This window comes from Ailuropoda melanoleuca, chromosome 7 (assembly GCF_002007445.2).
Source record: "Ailuropoda melanoleuca isolate Jingjing chromosome 7, ASM200744v2, whole genome shotgun sequence".
Lineage (NCBI taxonomy): Eukaryota > Metazoa > Chordata > Mammalia > Carnivora > Ursidae > Ailuropoda > Ailuropoda melanoleuca.
The window spans coordinates 53,702,773-53,721,681 of record NC_048224.1 but is presented as its reverse complement, the minus strand read 5'-3'; the positions used below and the strand labels follow the sequence as shown (position 1 = coordinate 53,721,681).

At 52.4% G+C, this 18,909-nt stretch overlaps 2 protein-coding genes across 2 annotated transcripts in view; both read right to left on the bottom strand.

The window, feature by feature from the left end:
• The window catches only part of PKN3 (protein kinase N3), a 10,592-nt gene extending 1,518 nt beyond the window's left edge, over positions 1 to 9,074 (bottom strand). The window contains exons 1-16 of the mRNA XM_034663736.1: positions 8,671 to 9,074; positions 6,124 to 6,358; positions 5,800 to 5,945; positions 5,223 to 5,334; positions 5,023 to 5,150; positions 4,644 to 4,827; positions 3,554 to 3,700; positions 3,362 to 3,471; positions 3,111 to 3,254; positions 2,619 to 2,694; positions 2,371 to 2,539; positions 2,077 to 2,179; positions 1,902 to 1,969; positions 1,526 to 1,589; positions 1,284 to 1,375; positions 771 to 947 (exon numbers count right to left, since the gene is read on the bottom strand). Coding sequence (XP_034519627.1) covers positions 771 to 947; positions 1,284 to 1,375; positions 1,526 to 1,589; positions 1,902 to 1,969; positions 2,077 to 2,179; positions 2,371 to 2,539; positions 2,619 to 2,694; positions 3,111 to 3,254; positions 3,362 to 3,471; positions 3,554 to 3,700; positions 4,644 to 4,827; positions 5,023 to 5,150; positions 5,223 to 5,334; positions 5,800 to 5,945; positions 6,124 to 6,358; positions 8,671 to 8,694 — 1,979 coding nt within the window. The 5' untranslated portion in view covers positions 8,695 to 9,074. The remainder of the gene's footprint in view (positions 1 to 770; positions 948 to 1,283; positions 1,376 to 1,525; positions 1,590 to 1,901; positions 1,970 to 2,076; positions 2,180 to 2,370; positions 2,540 to 2,618; positions 2,695 to 3,110; positions 3,255 to 3,361; positions 3,472 to 3,553; positions 3,701 to 4,643; positions 4,828 to 5,022; positions 5,151 to 5,222; positions 5,335 to 5,799; positions 5,946 to 6,123; positions 6,359 to 8,670) is intronic.
• Positions 9,075 to 12,353: 3,279 nt separating this feature from the next.
• Positions 12,354 to 17,826, bottom strand: SET (SET nuclear proto-oncogene; the record flags this gene model as incomplete). Its single annotated transcript, XM_011219729.3, has 7 exons — positions 12,354 to 14,151; positions 14,751 to 14,897; positions 14,986 to 15,156; positions 16,206 to 16,319; positions 16,427 to 16,530; positions 16,896 to 17,038; positions 17,738 to 17,826. Coding segments are annotated over 7 exons (792 nt in total), but the record flags the coding sequence as incomplete, so codon positions are not given.
• Between the last annotated feature and the right edge of the window lie 1,083 nt (positions 17,827 to 18,909).

Genomic DNA, 18,909 nt, shown 5'->3' with positions numbered 1-18,909 from the left:
GGAGATCGGGTGCTTCTCCAGACACCGGCCCCCGAGGCTGCTGCCCGCTGACAGCCTACCCTTCTTGGGCTCCGAGATTGTGCCAGGAATGATGCCATGTGTCCTCATGCCTTACTCTCCCACAGCCTCCCCGCCACTCGCAGCCGATCCCCATCACATCTGTTTCTCAGAGGAGGACCTGAGACTCCAGGTCAGGGATGCCCCTGGGGTCACACAGCTAGTGGCAGACCCAGACTCCAGAGCCTGCACTCTGCTGGGCAAGAAATAGCTCCAGGGGCGCCTGGGTGGCTCAGTCAGTGAAGCGTCAGCTTTCGGCTCAGGTTGTGATCCCAGGGTCCTGGGATCGAGTCCCGCATTGGGCTCCCTGCTCAGCAGGGAGCCTGCTTCTCCCTCTGCCTCTGCTCTCCCTGCTTGTGCTCTCTCTCTCTGACAAATAAATAAAATCTTAAAGAAAAAAAGAACTCCAGTTTCCAGTCACTGATTAGTCACGGGTTCCCGTGCTCCACAGTTTATAAACACTGGGTTCATCTACCCAACAAGCCTGGGAAATAGTTTTCATTCACCCCATTCCACAGCTCCGTAAACTGAGGCCCAAGGTCGCAGTGCTGTGAGAGCTGATGAGAGCTGACAACCAGGATTTGAACCAAGGCTTCCCTGACTCCACACTGTTCTGCTGCTGGGCACCCTGGGGGAAGCAGGGTGAAGGGAGCGGGCAGAGGGGACCGCGGAAGGCTTGCTCAAAGAGGCAGACAAGAAGGGTGGGCACCCACCGGGCCTGGGGCTCAGGGAAGACGTCCTCGTGGATCTGCATCATGAGGTCACCACCGGGTGCAAACTCGGTCACGAAGCAGGCGTGGCTGGAGGTCTGGAAGCAGGCAAGGAGGGAGAGCAGGAAGGGGTGCCCCGTGCGGCCCACCGCCTCCAGGATGCGTTTCTCGCAATACAGGCTGCAATGGAGGGAGGGGGCATGTGGAGGGAAGGAAGACCCCTGCTGGCTGTGCCCCACCACCCACACAACAGCCTCGGCCCTCTGGGTCTTCAGTCAAAGTGCCAGGTGGTAGAATGAAGGCTTCTACGTATCAGGCAGAGAGAAGAAGGGAGCTGCCCAAGGGCACCCAGCTAACCACTGCAGGTGCTAGAGAGAGAACCCAGGACTGGGTGGCCCCAGAGGGTCACCTCTTCACAGCCCCAGGAGCACTCAGCTGCCTTTCCCGTGCCCCCGGCCCAGGCCAGCCACCCGGGGTCCCCTCCAGGGCTGGGTGCCCACGGGCCTGAGTGCACACCTCTCCATCTCGTCTCGGCTCAGCACCTCCTGCTTCTTGAGTGCCTTGATGGCATAGTACTTCCCTGTCCCCTTGAACTGGACCAGGAGGACCTGGGGACCAGAGAGAGCTCGGGCTCCAGACAGACAGCACAGGGCAGCCTTTGCCTCCCTCACCCATGGCCCCAGGAATCACAGCCTCCTCCCAGCTCAGGTGCCGGGGCCTGCTCACCCCCTCCCACAGTACCCTCCTCGGCCCACTACCTTCCCAAAGTGTCCCCGGCCCAGCACGGCCAAGCAGCGGAAGTCCTGAAGCCGGGGGGGTTTCCTGCAAGAGAGAGGGCACAGGAAGCCCCCTGGGACAAGAGCTGGGCCTCCATGAAGAGCCGCTCCAAACCCTCCAGATCCAGTCCTGGGGTGTCCCCACCAACGAGGCTGGAAAGCCTGGGGGTGGGGGGTGAGGGGTTGGGGGTTCCTGGGACAGCAGTTTCCTAGAGCCTGGAATGCAGCTGGAGCTCAGTAATGTGGGTTTAGTAAGAACCTGACAGCAAGGAGGATCAGATGACGTCTGAATGGACACGCAAACACCCGCGTGAGCAGGTCAGTGTCTCAAGCATAAAAGGGAGCCTGACGGGGGTACCTGGTGGCTGAGGCCGGAGGAGACGGCCCGACTCGTGTCCTGGGCTCCATGTGGGGGCGTTTGGTGCGCTGCGAGGGCAGAGGGGCTCAGAGCAGAGCCAGGCTTCCTGCCCTCTTTCCCTCCAGTCCTGCCACCCCTATCCCCGCAAGCCCCGGGGCCAGCAGCACCCCCTCACCGGGATCTCCTCGGGGGTTGGCTCCCGAGGCAGGTAGAGGCGTGGGGGCTTGGGTGGGGGCCTCGTCTCTTCTCCCAAGGGGCTCTTCTTGGGTGGGAAATTACTACGTGGAGAAAGCAGACACATGGCGGGCACAGGCCAATGGAAGAGCCGTGGGACGGACACATAGCAATGCCAGAGACAGACAGACGGAGGGTTGGAGGGTAAGTGATGGGAACAGACAGACACCAGTTGCACGTGGAGAGAGGCAGCCACCGCAGGGAAGCAGGCAGCCGGGGCGGGGCGCCTCCTCACCTGGGCGAGGCAGGCTCGGCAGCCCCCCGGGGTGGGGCCGGGGTCTGGGGGCACGCTTTGGGAGGGCTGATCGTGTTCGGGGAGCTGCAGGGGGGCAGCAGGCTCATGACCAAGCGTCCCCAGGCCGCCATGCTGAGGTTCATCTGTGAAGCCCTCAGGAAGTCCTGACCTGGGGTAAAGGGGGGCTCAGTCCCAGAGCCCCCAACGGCCCCTGCCCCCTAACCGCACAGCCCTCTCCCCGTCCACACCTCTGCGTTTAGAGAAAATGCGTTTCTGCCTCCGCAGCCGGGGCCTCCTCTCAATGACAGGGTCACAGAAGGTCACCTGCAGGGGCAGAGGGCGGGGCTGGAGACTAGTCCTCTCCCACCCCACCTGCCACCAGGGTACTTCCCTGGTCTCCGGGATCCCAGCCTGAGCTCCCTGTGTCAATGATGCAAGACCAGAGGGGCCCAGAGAGGGGGATTCAAGGTCTGCGTTGGTACCAGTGGGGAAACTGAGGCCCAGAGAAGAGAGGCACTTGTCCACTGTTGCACATGAGGCTAGACAGTCAGGACCAAGATGTGGGCCTCTAGACTCCCACGCAGTCCTCAAGACAGGCGCTGGGAATCCTTAGTCCCTGGAGACTTCCTCCCTCGGGCCCCAATTTCCACTCCTATGTGTGGTAAGGTCACCTAGTCTTGAAGGCCCTTCTAGCTCGGATGGAGCGGGGCCCGTCAGGTCAGAGGGCGAGTAGGGGGCACCTGGGCAAAGAGCAGCCCCTGGGGCACCAGACTGAGGGAGAGCTGGTGACAGGCATTGTCCAGGAAGTCCTCCAGCCGCAGGAAGGCCACGCCGCACAGCTGCCGCCAGTCCCGCCAGCGCACCCCGATCTCCAGCTCCCGGGCCTAAGTCGGGGAGGCCAGGTTGAGGAGGGGGGCACGACACGTTTCCCCCCCGTGGCTGGCCTTCCACCCCGCGGCCTGAGGTCACGCCTGCCCGTCCCAGGGCTCACCCGCTCCAGGGGGACAATAAAGGTCTGGTCCCAGGACTGCTTGGCCACCGGCCCCCAGCCAGTCTGGCCCACGACACGATTGTCCACCTTCAGCACAGCCAGCACCTCGGCTGCGGGGCGAGACCGGGAGCTCAGGGCAGGCGAGGGGTGGGGGTCCTCTGCTGTTCCCAGCTCCCTGTGGTCCCTACTCACTGGCCAGATCTCCTCCGCCACGCTGCGGCTTGGCCCTGCCCCGGAGCCAGCCCTGGGAGGGGCTCCCGGCCAGCGCAGCCGCCGGGGACCGTCCAGGCACTGCTGTGAGCAGCTGCTCACAGCCCAGGAGGCGGACCTCCAGCGTCCCTGCGGGCAGCGTGCGGGAAACACCGTCAAGCGCCATTCTCCCACTGCCACAGCCAGGTCCCCCGGGGCCCCTGGAAAGCTACCTTCTACTGAAGATGGCTGAACCCAGACCTTGCCCACATTAGTTGGGGTCTTTAGCCAGGAGACAGGATATAAGGTGGCCCCAAGTAGCCAGCCGAATTCCAGGCCTTTGAACAAGCCATGCCCCCACCCTGCCTTCCCCAACTTGTCTACTTGGCCAACTCCCAGAAGCCCTTCAAGGCTAAGTGTAGACAACACCTCCTCCAGGAAGCATTCCATGATTCCCCAATGCCAGGTGAGGGAGCCCATGCAGCCCCTGTCCTTCCCCTTCTCGGCTCTGCTCACAACGGGATGTGGCCTGTCTAACCCTGAACCAGCTCTGAGAGGGGAAGGAAGGTGCTAGGCTCTCTGGCTGGCCCTGTGTCCCGGGTAGGAAGTTCAGGGTTTCCAAAGGTCACATGCTTAGATTACTGGTTGATTATAATTCAGCTACAATTCAGACAAATCCAGCTCAGGGATAAGAAAGAACTTTCTGGTAGTCCAAACTGCCCAGGACTGGGTACCATGGCCTCCAGGACTGTGAGCTCCCCTAACACGGGCGCTTTAAACATTGTCACGGTTACTCATTTAAGTAACAGCTTCACCGATCATGTCTGGACTATGCCCACCCTGTGCCTAGCACTTCACACGTGACAACTCACTGAATTTCACAGCAACCCCACGAAGTAGGTGCTGTTATCATCGCCATTGACAGAAGGATAAACTAAGCGTCCAGAGAGCGGAAGTCTGTTGCCCAAGCTCACGTAGCTAGCGGGTGGTGGGACCAGGACTGAAACTCTTCTCCAAAGTTCTCCCCCTCTGTGTTTCAGGGTGCTCGTGGGAAGAAAAGGGGAGCCCTGATGTGGGAGGGACTCCTGGCTACCTGTCAGGGCGGTGGGCTTCACAAGCACCCCGGAAGGCTGGGGGTTCCCCGACACGGCGGTCCGCAGCTCCCGGGCCACTCTGCCACGCAGAGGGTGAGCAGAAGGCAGTCCCTCCAGCAGCTGCCCCAGGGCCAGCCGCAGGAGGTCCAGTTTCTGGGAGGACTCCTGGAGCTGGGCCTGGGCCTGCAGAGCAGAAACAGGCAGGGGGGACGGGCCCCTGGAGCACGGGGGGCCAGCGCCAGGGCAACGAGGTCCTGACAGAGCGTTCCTCCCGTTTCCTCACTGCCGCCCCGCACCGCCCGGCCGCGGTGCAGAGGGTGGCGTGGGGACAAGCAGACACTCGGAGAGGAGCGCCACAGGAGGGCACCCTGGTCTGACCTCGGCCAGCGCCTTCCGGTCTTGCGTTCGCCGGTCACCCAGCAGCTTCACCACGTTCTTGGCACCCTCGGCCACAGCAGCCTCGATGCGGAGCCGATGTCTCAGCTCCTCCGCCAGCAGCTCGGGACCTGGGAGCAGGCGGTCAGCCCTCAGGCCCACGCCCCGCTCTGCCCAGCCCACACTGCTTCTCCCAGCCTCACCTGGTTCCGGGGACCCGCTGGCTTCCAAGCTGCTGATCTTCATTCGTAGCAGGGCCACCTTCAGCTGGCTGTCCCGGAGCATCTGCTGGGCAGCCACCAGCAGCTTCCGCTCCTGTGGGGTCAGGACATAGGCCCCCACCGAACCAGGGCCAGGCCTGGGCCTCCCTGGTCAGACCCGGGCTGAAGCCGCGTCTCCCTTGTGAGCCTAGGTCTGGGCCAGAGCCTCCTCCCTCAGAGGAGACAGGGCTCGGTGGGGTCCAGCTTCCCCCGTCACATCAGGGCCGAGCTCCCCACATCATGCTGGGAGTCGGGGCCGGGGTGGGCCTTCCCTGCTAGACCTCCGGCAACGTGGCCTGTGGTCTCCCCATCAGACCACGTTGTGCCTCCTCTGCTAGATTAGGGGTTCAGGCCGTGCCTTCCCCACCAAGCTGAGATTTGGGGAATGTGCCTCCCCCATCAGACTAAGGGTTAAGCCTGTGTCTCCCTTAAAGGCTCACTGGCCCAGCTGCATTCCCTCTCAGAATAGGGGCTGGGGCAGCACCCCCCCCAACAACCCGAGCGCTGCAGGGAGCCTCACCTTGGGCGTGCCATGGGCATACGTGTGCGTCATGTTCTCCGCCCCCTGCTTCACCTTCAGCTCCACGTGCAGCTGCCTCTGGAGGGCCTCCAGGAGCCGAGCCCTGGGCTGCTCTGCGGGCGGCTGGGGGCCCGGGGCCACAGGTTCTGCGCACAGTGTGGGGCCCATGAAGCCCTGACCCAGAGCCGAGAGCCCCCTACCCTAGAGCCCTGCTCTCTCCTCCCTCCCGGGCAGGGGGGCACCCGAGGAGACTGAGCGCGCTCAGGGCCGAGGTGGAGAAGCTGGGTGGGCCCCGCACCCTCCCCATCCCCCACCCTCACGCACCGGCGGGCCCCGGGCCCGGCAGCAGGATGCGTGCGTGCAGCGCCCTCAGTTCTCCGTGCAGCTGCTCCAGGCGGCGGTTGGACGAGCGCAGAAGCTCCTGCACGTGGCCCAGCTGGCGGCGGTCTGTGGCTACCCTCCGCAGGTTCTCTACGCCCTCCTTGATTTTCAGCTCCTTCTGGATGGCCCGGCGGATCACCTCTTTCTCATCCTCGGGGGGCCGCCCGTCGGCCCCAGGCTGTGGAATGGCAGAGCAGTCACGCCCCCCACCCGACCCCATCCCCGCCACCGGCGGCCTCGGGTCCCCGCAGACGGAGGGAGAAGGAGGTGTGCCCGGAAGCCCGGATGGACACCCAGGGCTGGGGGGCATCTCTGACCTTCCAGCTCGTATCCCCAGGCCAGACGCCAACCCCAAAGCTACGCACCGTCCCATGCCACACTCCTGTCCTCTGCCACTAGGGACGAGGGAGAGGGAAAAATTGGCAACACCTCTTGAACAACACGGGTTTGAAGCACACGGGTCCACTTGTAAGCAGAGTGTTTTCGATAAACACAGTACAGGGCTGTAAATGTACTCTCTCTTCCCTACGATTTTCTTAATAACGTTTCCTTTTTTTTTCTAGCTTCCTTTATTGTAAGAATACAGTAGAGGCCACACAGAATAGACTGTTCATGTCACCTGTAAGGCTCTGGCAGTTAAGTTCTGGGGGAGTCGAAAGTTATACAAGCAGTTTCAACTGCCGGGAGGGAGTCAGTGCCCCAGGCCCCTGGGCTGTTCAAGGGACAACAGTACATGGTGTCATGGTCTGTTCTGAGCTTCACATCCGTTAATTCGTCAATCCTCACAACAATCCCATGAGGTAGATATAATTATTACCCCCATTTTACAGATGGGGAAGCTGAGACACAGAGAGGTTAAGTAACTTGCCCGAGGTCACAACACCGAGAAGGGGATGCCACCCTCTCCCTGCCAACCCATCAGGCTGCTCTCTCCAAGGCTGCGATTCTAGCTGAGACGTGGGGCCAGCAAAGAGGCTGGGGAACCACCCCAGATCACACAGAGAGAGGGCAGCCAGAGGCCTGAGTCGGGGCCAAGGATGTTCCCTCAGGTAGCAAAGCAGAGGCACAGAAACGGGCTGAGGAGGTCTCCGGGGGCCATGCCCAGCTCAGCTACAGGGAGGAAGCGGAGGCTTTCTCATTCTTCACCCCAGGTGGGAGCAAGGAAGAGGAAAAGCTCCTTCTCAGAAGTCAACACTTCAGACCAACCAGTGCCAAAGCTGACCTCAGCCCAGGGTAACCCGTGATGCCCCCCCACTCCCCATGGACTCCTCTGGGGCCTCCACCTTACCTCTCGGCTCTCCATCTCCTCAGCCCGGTGTCAGGGGTGCCACCCCAGCCTCAGGGACCCCACCCCCCACCCCAGAGTCCGCTGGCCTGCTGGCCTGGCTGTCAGAGGGCAGGGGCGGGACTCAGGAAATCCTTTGAGGGCCCTAGGCCAAAGGGCTAGAGCCAAAGGCCTGAGCAAACAAAGATCCCATGGAGCAGGGGGCCCGGCCACCGGGGTCCTGAGTCACCCAGCTGCCGCTGCTGGGCGGAGGTTCACAGGAAATCGGAAAATGTGTACAAGCCACTGCTGGGACAGGCGGAGGGACCTCCGGAGGAAGGGGGTGGGAGGGGGTAGAGGCAGTCCTGAAGGCTGCCTAAGACGTTGGGTGGGGGCACGCGAGGAGTCTTGTGGAGGGCACTTTGCCCTTGGGCATAGGCCATGGTCCTGTCTGCTCTGGGCTGGAATCCTGCCAGGTACACACACCTCCGTCTTTCTGCTCTACAGCTGCCCCCACCCCCCGCATTTGCTCTGGGGAGACCTCCGCCCCTCCCTCCCCACTGACAAACACATAGCTTTGGCCGCTGTCTCCACCAGCACCTACTGCCAGCGCCGGCAGGAACACCGCAGCCCTCGCCACTTGGACTAGAACCCTCTGTGTACCCAAAGGTTCCCGCCCAGGTGCTGGGCCAGGCTCCCCCATCTTGTGTCCGATCCCCACATGCCTCTGTGATCCGGGAAGGACCCCCACAAGTGCGCAGAGACTGGCCCGCTCCCGGGCCCTCTTCTCCCTGCACCCACACACATATTCCTCTCCCCCCAGGATTGGTCCCAATATGCCCCCACGGTCCCCCTTGCTTTCCAGGCAGATCCCAGCGGTCTTACAGTCCCACAGGGAAGAACCGATTTTAGGAAACTTTGGGGCCCATCCTGGTGGCCCTGACTGCGGATTCAGACGTGCTCATGCGTTGGCCTGACCAGAGGCTCTGAGTCACTTGGGGGTGATTTGGGGACGTTTTCAGGCGACATGAACGACTCACCCCCGTGCTCAGGTCTGCCCTGTGAGGTGTAGCGACGCCCGGGGCCGGGGCTGAGAAGGGACCCGGGAGGGGCTGGGGGTCGGGTCTAGGGGACGCGGCCGGAGCTCGGGGCGCCCGCGGCGTGAATGAGACTCCCCGACCCCCTCGGCCCGCGCCCGCAGCCCGGCCTCTCCAGGCGCCGTTCACCTGCCGCGGCGCCCCCTCCTCCATGGCGCCGCTCCGGCCGCTCGGCCCCTCCTCTCGACCACTGCAGTTCCGGAAGCCCCGGCCCCTCCGCCGGACTTTCAAACTTGAAACTTCCCGGGAAGCGGAGCCGGAGCCGCGGGATCGGGCGCCCCCTCCCGAGGTCCGCTGGCCCTCGCGGGACCTGGGATCAGCGCCGCCTCTCGGCCGCGAGAGGTCAGCGCCCGGGACCCCACTCCTGAACCCGAAGTCCGGCCTCCCCGGCTCCCACGTTCCGCGGGCTTTGGGGCCCAGCGCCCCTTTCCTGAGGCTGCAGTTCCCGCTCGGTGTGACGCTGACCCCCGCGCCGGGACACAGGGGCAGGTAAAGACTCCTCCCGGGCCGGGGTTTTCTAGCTGCCCGGAGGGGTGGCGGGTGGCGATGGCGCCGCCTGCCGACCGTGAGACACGGCTTGTGCGGCCGGCCCGCTCTAGGCTGGCTCAGCCCCTTCCTCCGAGCCCCGCCACCACCTGGTTCCCGCCCCGAAGTTTCTCATCGTCTTAGATCCTTGGTGTCAAATGCGCTAATCCCAAACCTGTCGCCCCCACTAAGTCTTGGCCCTGCCTAGAGTCACTACTCTATGAACGTATGCGTCTCAAAAAAGTAAAGCCTCACCCAAATCATGCCAAATTACAAATGACAGATGAATAAACCAAACATCTCAGGGTACCTGGGTGGCTCAGGTAAGCATTTGCCTTAGGCTCGGGTCATGATCCCAGGGTCCTGGGATTGAGCCCCACGCTGGGCTCCCTGCTCAGTGGTCTGTTTCTCCCTCTCCTCCTGCTTTTGCTCTCCCTCTCTCAAATGAATAAATAAAATCTTAAAAAAATAAGACCAGACATCTCTCAGGCCCCCACCACTCAACCAGAGTGGAGTTTTCTGGGTCATCCAGAGCCACCGTTCTTCCCTTGCCCTAAAGAACCCATCCGAACAGAAGACACATTTACATCTTAGGAAAGAGCTGCAATTTCAGGAAAGCCAACCAATGGGCACTGACTGACCTGGCAATGGCTTGCCTGTGTAGGAATTCTAGGGTCCTGTGGTAACCGGCACTGTGCCGGGACTTCACTGGAAGGAGCCTGGTCCAAGGGGCTGGGAGCAGGGGTCAAATATTGAAGGTGGCTGATTTGCTGACTTGGAACAGGCACCCTCCGGTACTTTTACTGAAGGAAATATCAGTTCCACTTTGCTCTGACCACCTCCCACACAACAGAGTGGAGAAGGGGATACTGACAAGCCATGGATAATCCTGGGTTGTCCTGCAATGGAAAATCAACCAAATGACACCAGCTTAAGCAAAGGCAACTTGGTTCAGTGGGGGGCATGCCTACACTTCACAATCACTTTTACACGAGGGCATATCAGAGTTGCCGAGGGGTCTTTTCAATGGGTTATCAAGTTGCACCGAGTTGAATGTTAATTAAGCATAATTTAGAAGCACAAAAGACTACCAATTTCTGACTGCAGGTCATAGGATTGAAGGAAAGCACAAACAAGCTAAGCTAGCAAAGCTTCTCTTTTCGCTTCTCTTTTCAGCAGGTGTCCCCTTGCCTTGGGGATCATTTATCTACTCCTACACCCAAGAAAGCTGAATTATGTGAAAGATCTCAAAATGATTTTCCAAGTTTGCCATGTGTTTCATTGCCTCACTGGCCAATAATGGAAAGGAGGTGAGAACCAACAGAATCCATGAACCCCAGGCTGGGCAAACCCACAATGAACGCAAATCCTAGGCTGATGGGAGGAATCTGACCAAAGAGCTTCATCCTGTCCAATGGCACTTCATGAAATTATAATTCTTAAGAAAACTGAAGTTCACTTCACATCCAACATCCAGTGAATAGCGTGAATGGTGCAAACAACTAACTGTATAAACATTAACCCAAAAGAAACGTAAAACTTCCCAGCAGGTACATCAGATAAGTTTTACTTTCTATACATTTTCCTTCTAGTATTGCAAACATCAATCCATCTATGTTTGGATTTGCCTCCCTTGGGTAGTAGGAGTACCCCATATGTCACCAACTAATCAAGCTGGCACACACCCTCCACTCCCTATTCTTATTCTAATCACAAAACCGCAGTCCTTTGCCTCGGACCTGTTAAAAGTAAACTTGTACGTCTTCATGAACACAGCCACCTGTTCAAAAGGGAATGGTGACTGCTTGGGTTGCGGGGGGCGGGGTGGTGGTGTGCTTTTCCAAAGAGTAAGATGTCCTCTTTAAACAACTGGAATGGTTGTTCATTCATCTCCTAAAGAACTTGTCTTGATCCTCAGAAACCCTGGAAGTCTTCACCCTTTGCAACAGAATTCCATTCTTGAAATGGCCAGAAAGACTTCATAGCAAAACCTAACAGAAAAGGCAGAAAAACTAAACCTATGTTTCCGGGACCAAGTGAAACGCTGAAACCAGTTGTTACAAAGCAGTCATGACAAAAATAAACAAATTAGTTCAGAAACACAATTGACTAGGAATCCTCTGAAGCCTTTTAAAAGGCCCCCAAAATCCATCAAGTCGAAAATCCGTGACTTTTGGCAGCCAGACAGCTAACACGAGTGAAACAGGCCAGATGTAAAACCAATGGCAACCCAATGAGACAGGCAGGATTCTGTGGACATTTAAAACTACATATATCCTAGAGCCAGAGCTGGGTCGAACTGCAGGGCCAGTCACAGAGGTCAGGGAACAGTTAAGTCCTCTAGAAATCAGAACATCTTTGGAGAAACCACCTCAACTGCAGTGATGGTCTAAAATAACATTTCCCTTCAGGTTTGAAATGAAACCTACGGATACATTTCCAGATGGATACATTATCTATACGTTATCCTCTGTGCCCCAGTTCATGTAGTTCATTCCCTCATGAGCAGAGCTTGGCACAGCTTTGGAAGATGCCCTCTTCCCAGAGAAACAACAGCCACCATTTACCCTTTTTTCTTTTGAAATGTCCTTGTACCAAAGGAGTTTTAAGCCATTCATCTGGCACTTTCCAATACACACCTACCTAAGGGCCGGCCTGAGAACTCCTCTTGCAATCAGGGACAAACTGCATCTGCTACTCTTACTCTTACACTTCCCAGCACACTGCCACGGCCACCTGTCTGCCTCACAGCCCGGCACCCTTCCCAGAATCTGCAAGCACAGGGCACCTCAAAGGCAATCTCAGTAGTTGGGAAGAAATCATCTTTAGGGGCTATATTTTTAAATCACCTTCTCAAAAGTAAAGGAACATTTTAAGATTGGATTGTGTCCTATAACCTGACAGCGCTCCAATCTCACCAGCCTGTCAGTCAGTTTGGTAAGCCAGAACTTTGAGAAACAAAAATTACAGGCCTACTTAATGAGCAGCAATTCAAGCGACTAGGGATTTTTTTTGCGAGCCAACAGTCCTTTTAAAATGTTGAGATTTTGATAGGAACACATTCAATCCCTTCAGGAACTGACAACATTCCGAAGAAGTTTCTTTTCCATGACCTTTATACCTACCCCTTTCGTACAGACGTTATCTCTGCTATACCGGACAATTTGAAGAGCAGTTTCCCCCCTTCCCCAGTCACTATGAACACAAATCACACAGAAAAACTTATCTAAATCCAAAAGCAAGTAACATGTTTCTACAAAACAAGGAGAATGACCCCAGTCAAAAAAAAATCTTTATGTTCCTTTATTGGAGCAAGATTCCTGACCGGTATACAGTGATGGAGTACTAAACAAGACCTGTGCAGAAATTACATACTATCCATCTAGACAGGTTTTCATTACACTTTGCCTATCGATGGAATAGTTCCATTTATAAAGTTTTATACATCAAAAAGCTTTGAATTTGACCAGGCTGTCCATTAATTCATCTCTGAAAAAGTTAAGTGGCATTTCATTTTAGCTACTATAATTTACAGCATTAAAAAGCTTATGCATTAGGTAGCTTCCCAAAATGGTATCCTACGCACAATGGCATTTAGCAGAGCAGGGCCCGTCCTCTCACCCAGATTCACACAGACAGGCCTCGCTTGAGAGCTATATGCTAAATAGCTAGTACTTTAAGATTAAAGTACTCCTGAGTTTCTTACCACCAATACGGACTTCTTACTCTGAGAGTCTTGTCTTCCTGGCCACATTTCATAGTACCAACGAAGACATGTCAGTAACTGCCCTGTGTGTAACTTGGCATTAGAGCACCAGGTCTGTCTGATGGTGGTGGCAGGCACTATTATTATATCCAGGTAAATAAAGGCCGATTTTTTAAGATGCCAATTTGAGACACAAGTCAAGGGCGCAACATAATCAGAACCGAGTTTTGAGCAATCTGGTATCCCGACTGATGTGGAAGATTTCAGAAACTGACAGCAAATTGTACCCATGCTGGCTCCTGGCTTTGGAGACATTAATACATTGATTCAGATCCCTTTCTCAGTCCACACAGCCCTGAAGTCACCCTGCAAAGTGCGTATCAAAAAATACGGAGTCAGAGTGACAAAGTTTGACAATACGTTATACAAGTCAAACTTGGAAAATCGTATTAAATACACCTGTTCTGAGAGAAAAGCATCAGATCCTTTGTGTACACATTTAGTTTTATTGTAACAAAGCAACTTGTACACTTTTAACGTTTAAAACTGAGCATCTTTCCTTTCCAGTGAAACAAAAAGAAAATTTAAAAATAAACAGGAACAAAATTACAATAGAGAATGTCAATTCCAAATAAGATCCTACAGGTTCTGCTGATTCTCCCATCGAGTGGCAGGGCTCAAGTCATCATTAGGAGAGAGTTTTGTTTTAAAAGTGTCATCTTAAACTGCAAGGATGTCCGTTAAACATCACAATTAAACATGCCAAAGGAGAAGCCATGTTGTCAAAATGCCCACTTAACCCACCCAAACATCTCAAACCCACCCTTTGCTGACCTTCTATAACCCCATTTTTTTAAGTTTTTTTTTCTTTTTTTTAAACAAGAGAAAGTAGACAGGTACATGTTGGTAAATGCTAACTGTCCATATTCACATAGAGACACAGTGTAATCTCTGAGCCCAATATACAGAGAAAGGAGGAAAAAAGCTAGAATTCTATGCACTACTACACAGGGGCCTAGCACCCTCCAGCTTCCAGCAGAGCTAAGGGAGCAGAAGGTTTTTCTTTTTTCCCACAGAGCACGGTGGTGTTGATTCCATAAAGTTTTTGTTGAGACAGGAAGGGATAAAAATGAATTTGGAACAGAAAAGGGTAGAGATTCTTTTCCCACTGTATTCTGCTCAAGGTATTTCCCCCCAAAATAGTTGAGAACCATGTATAAAGGGAGAGAAAAGAGACTTCAAAAAACAGGGCAAATGAGCACAAGAGGAGGAAAAAAAAAAAAAAAAAGACTGCAACTTGCTCCCAGGGACTGAAGAAAATTAAAAAAGGAAGGTTGGAATCCATCAGTGTTCCATTAGTCATCTTCTCCTTCATCCTCCTGTAAGAAAAAAAGCGGGCATTCAATTTTCAGGGTTAATTCTAAAGTCATTCCTCAACATTCATACAAACACTTACGGACTTCCATAGAACATACTGCCACGTTATGGAGACTTGTACTTTACGAACCTACAAATCAGTCTGTATCAAATCTCAACTGAAAGATACAGTGATGTTGTTTCAGATAAATTAGTTAACTTTTCAGCACTCATCAAAATCACTGACCTCTTTCATACCACATGATGCAAACCAAAAGCCAATCACAATCTCACTATAAGAATTCTAATGTTCGTCCAAAACATGCAAATCTGTTATTCAGATTTCTCAGAATCTGACCAGCTGCACTAACCCTATCACCTTCATTAAGTACTGGCCAGGGAAGGACAGGATGGAGTACGAACCACAAAGGCAGAACTAGTTACAGTTAAGTCACAGATACAAGAACCTTACTAAAATCTTCTTCCACCCCAGACAACAAAACAGTTTATCTCATCTACAAATCCTCCCACAATCAGTTGGCCAGTTTTATTATAGACCCACAAAATAACAAGGTAAATTCTTTGAGATGATCTTTTCTGGACTTAACCAAATTGTCTTTACCTCTCCTTCCTCCCCCTCATCATCATCTTCATCTTCTTCACCTTCATCCTCATCTCCTTCTTCGTCAATATCTTCCAATCCTTCTTCTTCTTCATCATCATCATCATCTTCTTCTCCTTCCCCTTCTTCATCATCCATATCAGGAACCTTAAAGAAACCAAGAGTTACCTGAGGAACTAATTTTCAAACAAAGGAAATAAATACAACCTTGAACAAAAGTACATTCTCAACTCACCAAGTAGTACTGTAACGGATTTGGCCAAATATCATCTTTGATGACCTCTCCTAACTCATCTGCACCTGCGTCAGAATGGTCAGTAAACCAGGTGAAGAAGCTCTCTGGTTCCTCATGCTGTCTCTTCCTGCTGGCTTTATTCTGTGTTTGACTTGAACGTTTCGTCAAATCCTAAATGAAGACAGAAGAACTTTTGACACAGGTTCTCCGTAACACCTGAATGCCCTATAATTTAAGATTTTTAACCCAAAAGCGGAGGGAGAGGGGAACGGGAGACAACGACGAACAGGGGGACACACACAACTTGTGTGTTTCCTATACTTGTTATCTAAAACAAATTATAAAACATACAGCAGATAAATAAAAGAAATCCTAGAATTCTAGGTCTGCAAAGGCTTGTCAAATTTGTACAACAAGCTTTTCCTAAAAAGGTACCATGTAAATTTGGCTTTTTTACAAAATCAGTTCCACTTTGACAACCGCTACCGTAACACAGTATAATAATTCAACATGGGGGGGGGCGCCTGGGTGGCACAGCAGTTAAGCGTCTGCCTTCAGCTCAGGGCGTGATCCCGNGGTTGAGCGTCTGCCTTCGGCTCAGGGCGTGACCCCGGCGTTCTGGGATCGAGCCCCACGTCAGGCTCCTCCGCTATGAGCCTGCTTCTTCCTCTCCCACTCTCCCTGCTTGTGTTCCCTCTCTCGCTGGCTGTCTCTATCTTTACCAAATAAATAAATAAAATCTTTAAATAATTCAACATGGGGGCACCTGGGTGGCTCAGTATCCTGAGATTGAGCCCCACATCAGGCTTCCTGCCCAGCATGGAGTATGCTTCTCCCTTTCCCCCTCCCCCTACTCATGCTTGCTCTCCCTGTCCCCCTCTCTGAAACAAATAAAATCTTTTAAAAAATTGTTTTAATGAGTTCACCACTTAAATGCAGACATAAATGCAGTTTGGGAGGTAGCAAGCCATTTGAAAAAGCTCAGTCACCAATATGAAAATCAAAAAATGCAGCCTGTCTCTTTAAAGACTTGCACTAGAATATGTAGCAACAGCTCTAAACCACTGTGTTCTGCTTTAACACGCTAGAGGACTTTCTGTTGTTTTTTTACATTTAAGGATTTGCACCGAAAACATTACCACAGCAGCAAGTATTGGTAAATGGTTCAACTAAGCCAAAAAACACAAAATGATACCTTCACCCAACATTTCCTCAAATACCTTTCCAGATTTCCATTTGATTTCGGTAGACTTTGAAGATGGATCACCACTCTCATTCAGATGAAATTCTTTGGAGAGAACTTTATTTTCGAAGTAAGGGTTTTCATCAAAATACTGTAATAAATAAGATTGGAGAACTGGAAATCAATACAAACAGGTCTTCTAATCAAAGCTCCAATTCATTTCCACAGTGCCAAACAAGAGGAGTTACTGATACTTACAAAATCTATTCTGTAACCTGATTTAATATCTTCAAATTCTGTCACTTCAACTCTTGTCAAATAATGCAGTGCCTCTTCGTCCTCCTCCCCAAGCAGTGCAGACACTAGATGAGCAAATTAGGTCAAATGTGTATTAAACAGACAAATAATAACAACCAATTCAAGTGATGCCTTTAAAATTTTTCCAAATTTAGTGAGCATCTTCGATTTCATAAATCCATTAAGTGCAAACCAGATGGCTTAGTGGCAGAGCTGTCACTATCTTTTACCAAGTAATTAAAGAGAATCCCAAGTTAGAATATAGTCTCTTCTAAAACAGAGAAAATATTAAAACGCAAGCCTCCCCTCTCTTCAGTGTTTTAATCTCTTCGTGTAACCAACACGTTGTACAAAGTTCTCAAGCCAAGTCCCTCCACTCTAACAAGCGCAGAGACCCCATACCCTGGAGTAATGCTCTGCCACAACATACCTTGTGGATGGTTGACAAATGTTGTTACCCAAAAATTGGGGATTTTGGCGATCAATTCCGACCTCTTCTGAAAAAATGGTTGGCGGAGTTTGTTATATTTCTGTTCTACTTTCAAAATCTCCTCACTGGCTTGTTCATTAAGTCTGAAGCAAATGAAAAACCATGTTGACAATGATCATATTTGACAAATACAAAAAATGCTAAAACTCCAGAATATTTACTTGTTAGCTTTAGAAGAGTACAAACTACTTATTCATAATAACCAAAACACCTAGATTTTTATAGTTAGAGACTCAAGTCAAAACTAAGATCCCAATTTGACCTGCTTCACCAACAGACACGCTCAATAATTAACAGTTCTTAAAGTGCCCAAACTGAGCATTTTGGTAACATTGTATATTTACATCACCAACTCTATCGCCAGGCTAACTTCAACTGTTTCAACCTCAAGCAGATTAAGTTTACAAAAAAAAAAAAAAAAAAAAAAAATTGCNAAAAAAAGTTGCTAATAAAGTAACAAAGTTATCACCCAAGTGGGGGCAACACTGATGCCATAATGCTAAACTATGAGAAGTCCAGGCACTGCAATTCAGAGAACTTGTAGCCTTTGAAAGCAAATCCAAGCTTTACAAGGTCAATGTACTTTCTTCAAAAACTTTTTGGTCAACATACAAGTATTTCACAGGAAATTAACACTGAACTTTCAAAATATTTCCAACTAAGTTATAATCATCTCCACTTAGCCAGTGGATACAGGTTTATTTGACCATAGTTTCAATGATTATAAGACTATAAGCTGCATCTCAGAAAACTTCTCCAAAATAAACTACAAAAAACTTTACCTGTCTATTTCATTTTGTACTTCATCAATATGTTCAATTGCTTCTTGCTGTTCTTTTTCTGCAAGAAAAAGGTGTACAGGACTCAATACCAGTTAGAATATAAAATTAATTTTCCTGATGTTAACAGAGTATGTGATGCGACATATCCATAAAACAGTTTTTAAAAAAGAAACTGCCTACTACAAGGCATGCTCTCCACGTGTTCATGCCTATAGTTGACAAATTACTTTTTAATTAAACGACTGTTCACAAATCATGCAATCTGCTAGGCTACTCCAAATGTTTGCAGCACTTTTTTCAAGAGTTCCCTTACAAGAAAGAGACCAGTTACCAAAGTTTCTATTATGAAAGATAAGGAATAGCCTTACTCAAAAATTCTCACTGTTATTTATCACATTGTACACCTGTTAACAGAATGATGCCAGCTGTTAACTCCACCACGGAAACTAACCCACGACCATAACGAAAACGAGGACAGCACCTATCTCAGTGATAGAATCACTTCTTACACAAAGTTGAAAATACTGCTCAGTATCGATTACAATTAAGACATCAGACATGCCTGACAGGTAAGGCCCTTGAATCTGCCCGACCATCGTAAACACTGGACTTTACCTTCTTAGAATAGGAAGCCTAGCATTCTACCCTGACCTTTCTCTCCCCTCCAACCCAATTTCAGGCGGGCTTATCTCAGATGCGGCCCCACACGATTCTGGAGCACACTTACAGGGAGCAAGCATGACGTCTGAAAACTACGAGCCACAGAAGGCAGAGGAGGAAAAGGGGTGTGCTATGGAAGAGGTGCCCTTTTGTCCGGTGAAGACTGCAGAACCTACAAAGCTAAGTGGGCGTGAAGGGGCCTGATCGCGCGGTTCATTTCCGGTAACCATCCCGGGTTTTGCAGCCCCCCTGCCGAGAAAGCCTTTACGGCCAAGGCTGGGAGGTTTGCTAAGAGCCATTATAAAGCCCCTCCGACACGCTGGCCGCCGGGCCAGGTTTCACAGCGCTCTGCCGCGACGGGGTGGCCACCCCACGTGGGAAGTGTGCCCAGGGCAGGCCAGAGCATCCTCCCGGGCGGCCCAGGCCCAGTGCGCGGCCGGCCGCGTGCTTCCCCGCGCCCCCACCCCGCCCCAGCTCCAGGCGGAGGGCCGCGCCGGGGCCGGCCTGCGGGT